The sequence below is a fragment of the Lygodium microphyllum genome, chromosome 24 (genome assembly GCF_053477565.2).
Source record: "Lygodium microphyllum isolate KBCC chromosome 24, Lygodium_microphyllum_v1.1.10, whole genome shotgun sequence".
Taxonomy (NCBI): Eukaryota; Viridiplantae; Streptophyta; class Polypodiopsida; order Schizaeales; family Lygodiaceae; genus Lygodium; species Lygodium microphyllum.
The window spans coordinates 105861350-105867168 of record NC_141158.1 but is presented as its reverse complement, the minus strand read 5'-3'; the positions used below and the strand labels follow the sequence as shown (position 1 = coordinate 105867168).

At 45.0% G+C, this 5819-nt stretch overlaps 1 protein-coding gene across 1 annotated transcript; it reads left to right on the top strand.

Moving 5' to 3' along the window:
• Positions 1-1725: 1725 nt before the first annotated feature.
• LOC148015480 (uncharacterized) lies at positions 1726-4394 on the top strand. The gene has a single exon (XM_087665212.1). The coding sequence runs from the start codon at positions 1821-1823 to the stop codon at positions 4392-4394; it is 2574 nt and encodes an 857-aa protein (XP_087521338.1). The 5' UTR covers positions 1726-1820.
• Positions 4395-5819: the final 1425 nt, after the last annotated feature.

The following is a 5819-nucleotide window of genomic DNA, read 5'->3' as shown; positions in this document are numbered from 1 at the left end:
GTTGTTGTGAATGGTTGATTGGTAGCTTGGATTTTTCAAGAGCTTGTAAGCCGAAGATAAAATTTGACATCAATAAAGCTATGAAACCTAACACAAGCTCCAAATATGTGCATTTGGTTTATTTCATTTTTATGTTTGCACATTCGTTTGGTTCATGTGAGATTCTGAAGAAAACAAAGATTACTTATCAATGCAAGTGTTCGTTTGAGGAATGGATGAGTCAGCTATTGGGCAAGCCATGGCAAGTTAGAAGAATACATTTTGATGAGATGAGTGTAGGGTCAACCAACCAGATCTTACATTTAGGTAAATCTTTTTTAGTGAATTGTATGTCTTGATTTAATTGGTATAGGTATTACTTAGATGACTTGTTGTGTTAGTCACTAAAGAATTGAGCAAAAGAGGCATTATGGTTGTGAAGAAAGGCTTGAATAAGGTGTGTCATTAGTTGAAGAGATTAGGAGAGGTGATTGGAAGAAACTCACAAGGAAGAGGAAAAAGGCTTCCCAAATCTACAAGGTAGACTTGGCAAGTCTCTAGGAAGAAACTTGTAGATAGCAGGCAAAAAGCAAGTCAAAGGCAAAAGAGGGTTCAAGCACACAAGAGAACAAAGGCTTTACAAATCTACAAGGCAGACTTGGCAAGTCTCTAAGAAGAAACTTGCAGACAATAAGCAAAAAGTAAGTCAAAGGCAAAAGAGGGTTCAAGCTCACAAGGAAGAGAACAAAGGCTTCCCAAATCTACAAGGCTGACTTGGTAAGTCTCTAGGAAGAAGCTTGTAGACAATAGGCAAAAAGCAAGTTAAAGGCAAAAGAGGGCTCAAGCTCTTGAGATTTGGGAATAGAGGCATATTGAAACATGCAAGAATAACATCACTATCGCTAAATGAATATGCAAAGGTGGGGCATTGACTTGGAAGAAGGCAAAGTAAATGGAATCCTTAAGAAAATATGGGCACTAAAACTACCTCAGCAAGAAATAGTTTACACTTGGAGGTTTGTATGTGGTGAAGATGAAACACCTAAGCATGCTTTTTGGGATGGTTGTATTGCACACAATGCATGGAAGATAGTACGGCCTCATATTCACTTAGGGCCACTAGGAAAACCAAGTATGTAAGTCTACTTGTTCGAAGAAATCAAGGTCAAGCAAAAAGAGAAGTTGGTCATCAATTCTATTCGTGTCTTCACATTAAAGAATTGTAAGTCTACTTGATCCAAGAAATCAAGGTCAAACGGAAAGAGAAGAAGTTGATCATCAATTCTATTAGCATCTTCACATTAAAGAATTGTAGAGCATTAGAAATATGCATTTATTTCAGCAAGAGCACATCAAATTTTGTTATGAAAGGTTCATCGCCAAAGTCCGTAGTTTTTCGAGTATAGATGTATGTTAGGAAAGGTAAAAAAAGAAGTGCTCTCTAAACTTAGTTTGCACTAAATTAAGCAAACTCCAACTTTGTATGGGAAAAGTATTTATCCAAATATAATACAAATATATGTAAGTGTCTGCACTTGTGGCCCCTTTACCCCTATACAGTTTTCTTCCAAGAGCAATGAAGATTTTAAATTGGATTTGAGTGAGCTCTTTGTGTATCTACTGGAACCCTTTGTATATAATTTTGTTTGGCTGAGAGGGTATCACAATAAAGAGTAATCAGTCACTAATAGGTTCGGTACATGTAGCAATTTTGTGGGTGCGGCGTTTAGGAAGAGACGCAGACGAGGGGCAACAGGGAGGATGCTCCGGCGATGATCACCCCTACTGCTCCATAGCTCTCTTCTCTTCTTGTTGATGGTAATGCTGGATCGCACAACGTCATGCGAGACAAGGGCAAGCGCCCTCTTGTAGAGCCGGACGAGACGCTCCCGCCAAGTACAGAGGACGACGCTGGTCCTTCTAATGTGCAGCACCGTCGAGATGATGATAACCCCGAGCCAGCCATCGACGCCGGGGCAGCAGCTGGTAGGAATAATGACCCTGCAGCCGCCATTAACCCGCCTCCAGTCCAGAGAGAAGAGGCCGAACCATGGGAGCACTACCGGGGAGTGAGACTGTCGCAGTCTCCCCCCGACAGTCGGCCGACCTACATCTGCCACGTGTCGCGCGTCGACTCGCCACACCGCAATGGCAAGATCTGGATGGGCCGGTTCTACGTGCCACGTGCTGCCGCCCTGGCGTACGACATCTTCGCCTACTACAACTTTGAGGACGACGAACTCAATTTCCCCCAGAATATTCCGCTGTACGCCTCGCGGGTCCCCCGGCGACCGCTGGACGCCAAGGGCGACCTGGCGGCTATCCGGGAGGCCGACCTGCAGGCGCTCCGCCTGCTGGCCGTCGATCTCATCGAGACGCTGCTCCCGAACTCGTGCGCGGGGACTGTGAGAGGGGTTCCGAGGAGACCGGCGGCCAGGGGCGGTCACATGCTGGTTCCCGCGCCGACTCCTCCAGCAGCGACCGCGGGGCCACCCGCGGTGTCTGCGGCGCTGCCGGTTCTGCCAGTCACAGTAGCGTTGCCCCTCAGCCCACCGTACGCCATGCCCCTCGAACCGCGCCCGCTTGACGTTTGTTGGTACCCATATGCGAGCCTGGTGAGGCCGCAGAAGGTTGCAACGTGGACCAATCTAGGCGGACCACGTCTCCAAGCTTCTAGTTTTCAAGTTCCCACGCCCGAGCCTCCATCAGGCGAAGGTGTGGGGCGCCGCCTCACGGGCTGGACTCAGCCGCCGGCGCAGCTACCCAACCTCTTCACCAATGAGCGCGTGCCAGGCATAGGGTCGCATATCCTCGCACCAGCCCCTGAGCCCCAGCCTCAGTTAGAGGGAGAGCACTTCACGGGTATGAACCCCCCGTTCCCGAGACACCGAACCAGCAGGAGCGCTCCACGTGGCGCTGGGCGTAGGGTTGAGGTGCCTTGGATCACACCGCCAGGTGGCTTGTCAGCTGCCGAGAACGCTAGCGTTTTACGAGACGTCGAGCGCGATTTCACGGGGATGACGCCACCGCCTCCGATGCCTTCAGCTAACTGGAGACGTCCACGTGGCCCCGCCGGGCCTGATGCCCGACCTAGCCCTCAGGTCCGGCCGGCGCACGAGGCTGGGCCTACATCGTCGGAAGCGTTCTCGAAGAGACTCTTGGACTTCCAAGCAGGAGGAAGCGGGCGTGCTACGCCGCTCGCCATCATGACATGGACCGAGAGAGGGCCGACGACAGCGGCTGTCTCGGACCCCCCCGACGATAATATTATTAGGTCCGATAGTCCTCGTCCGCCTTGTCACGTGCACTTCAAGAAGAAATGGCTGCAGGTGGCCGAGCAATCGCAGGTCTCGACCTGTCGCATGGAGGAGGAGTTAGAGCGCGCATGGCGGGAGCAGCTCAATCGGATGCAGGCGGCGAACTTCATGGAGGAGCAGGAGCTCGCGAGAGGTCGCCGCATCATGGGGGAGGAAGAGAGCGAGCGTATCAACGAGATTATGGAGGAGCTTGAGGAGGCGAGACGACAGAGAACCCGGCGTCGCACCCGCACTGAGTACCCCCTCGCCCTCAGAGAAGCCTCCTCCAGTGCAAGTGCTGCAGCTCCGCGTGGCGCCGCCATGACAGCAGCTCCTGCTGATCACAGAAGATCAGCCAGTCGATCGCCGCCACGTCAGCCACGGCCAGCCAGTCCAACAGTATCATGTCAGCAACGGTCTCACAGTCCAGCAATATCACGAGGTGAAGATGTGTGGATTGTAGGCTCTACTTCTCACGATACTGCTGATGATCACAACATATCCACCTCCTCCCATGACATTAATACATCCAGCTCCTTTGCCCTAGGCCGAAGTGTTGGCACTCCTCCATACTCTAGACCACACCATGGTTTTCCTGCTGCAAGACGGACACCCTTGCCAAACGTACCCTTTTTGAATTATTCTGATCTAAGAAGAGAAGAATTGATGGGAATATCAACCCCTAGCTCTAGCACTAGACTTCCATGCCCCTCTCCATCTAATGTTTCTCATGAGGATTTAGTTGGTGCACTCACCCTAGCAATGCAAGACACCACTCAGTTTAGTGGATTGTATAATAGGTTAGGTGATTATCAAGAGCTTATTTCTGAAGACCAACTAGTACCTATAACAGAAACACTAACAAGATTCCCACTAGTTGATACTATATTGAGACTTGGTCAACCACCAAATCATCAAGCATCTACATCCATCTCAAGTCAATCATCATTGCATATTGAAGATCAAAGACTTGAGATGGCTAACCTCCATGCAATACCTCAACATATTGAGAGAAATTATGAAAGAACACCTTCACCATCTAGGCTCCCACAAGATCGAAATCAAACAAACATGATGAGTGAGCAGCAAAAGGATCAAGAGCGACAAGGAGAAAGATGATGAGATTTTTCATTCAAAAGAACTTAAGTCGGTTTCATGGACTTCTCTTTTTATTCCTTTCTATCATAAAAGGAAGAAAATTACAAAACCAAAACTCAAGAGTTTCATTCTATAAGAATCATGAATGTTAACCCTGAACAACATATAAACAATGAAGTAGGAGAGGAAACTTAGATTAAACCTATTGAGTTAATATTGTTGACTCCCTTTTTGGACATTAAATAAAAAGGATAATACAAGATTTGAAAAGAGCACTACCCAATGAAAGAGAAACCTAATTATTTTTTCTAAGACAAATGCCCTAGCATGTGAAAACACTACTCAAGGATAGATATTAAACTACTCAATGACAAAAATAAATATAATTTCATAACATTCTAATTTAGAATATAACATTTTTATATGGACTTTCAACATTAGAGAAGCTCTATCTCTGCATGAGCACTAAATCTTTGTTAGTTAGTCATCTTAAAATTCTTTGAGCCAATTTGCATGAGATATAAATCAATTAGAGCATTGTCATAGGCTATGAATCATACATCCCTAGTGGTATCTCCATCATTTGTGATTAAATTTGGGGTTTCTTATCAAATACACAAAATCATTTTAAAATATTTTGTTCCACATTTAATGAGCCAAGACAATGTCAAGGTTCTTGTGAAAATGAGATTTTGGAAAGATACAATTTCTTCTCAAGGATCAAGATCAAGTCAACATCATAGGGTTCAATTCTTGTGAAAGTGAGATTTTGGAAAGATCCAATTTCTTACATTATAGGATTTGATTCTACATTCTCTTTATGGTTTAAAAAAAAAGGAAAAATTAACTATGTTCTATATTTGCAGTGAAACTCTCACAATGATAAAGAATAAGAAATGCTTGTACAAGGATCAAAGTGCACTATGGTGTACATAAAAGGTTATTTTTTTGGGAAACAAGATGGGATTCTACTAGTCTAAACAATAATAAATAACACAGCATTTATAGCATGGAACCCTTTAATAAGTTTTTTGTAAAAGTTTAACATCGTTACTTTATGCAACATAAGTATCCTTACACAAGAAGGATTCATGATCTTTCTCTTTAAAATCTTACTTTTGCTTCTCTCTCTCTCTCTCTCTCTCTCTCTCTCTCTCTCTCTCTCTCTCTCTCTCTCTCTCTCTTATTGAAGACACATGTGTTGTTCGTTGTGATTGGAAAGTGTTTGACATATGTGCATATATTTCTCAATAAGAAATTTGAAATCACTAACTATGCTTTTATTGCCATTACATTAATTTGTTTCCCATTCATTATCTCAAGATTAGCCTCTAAGTCCCTCATTTTTGTGCAAGGTAGATCATCTAAGATTAGCTATGAAAGTTTTTGTGCGAGATGTATTCAAACACAAATAGCTCTAAAGTGATACCTAATTATGCCATGCAT

Bases quoted from the DNA above. Each gene is read 5' to 3' on its own strand.
- LOC148015480 (XM_087665212.1), top strand. From the start codon at position 1,821: ATGCGAGACAAGGGCAAGCGCCCTCTTGTAGAGCCGGACGAGACGCTC.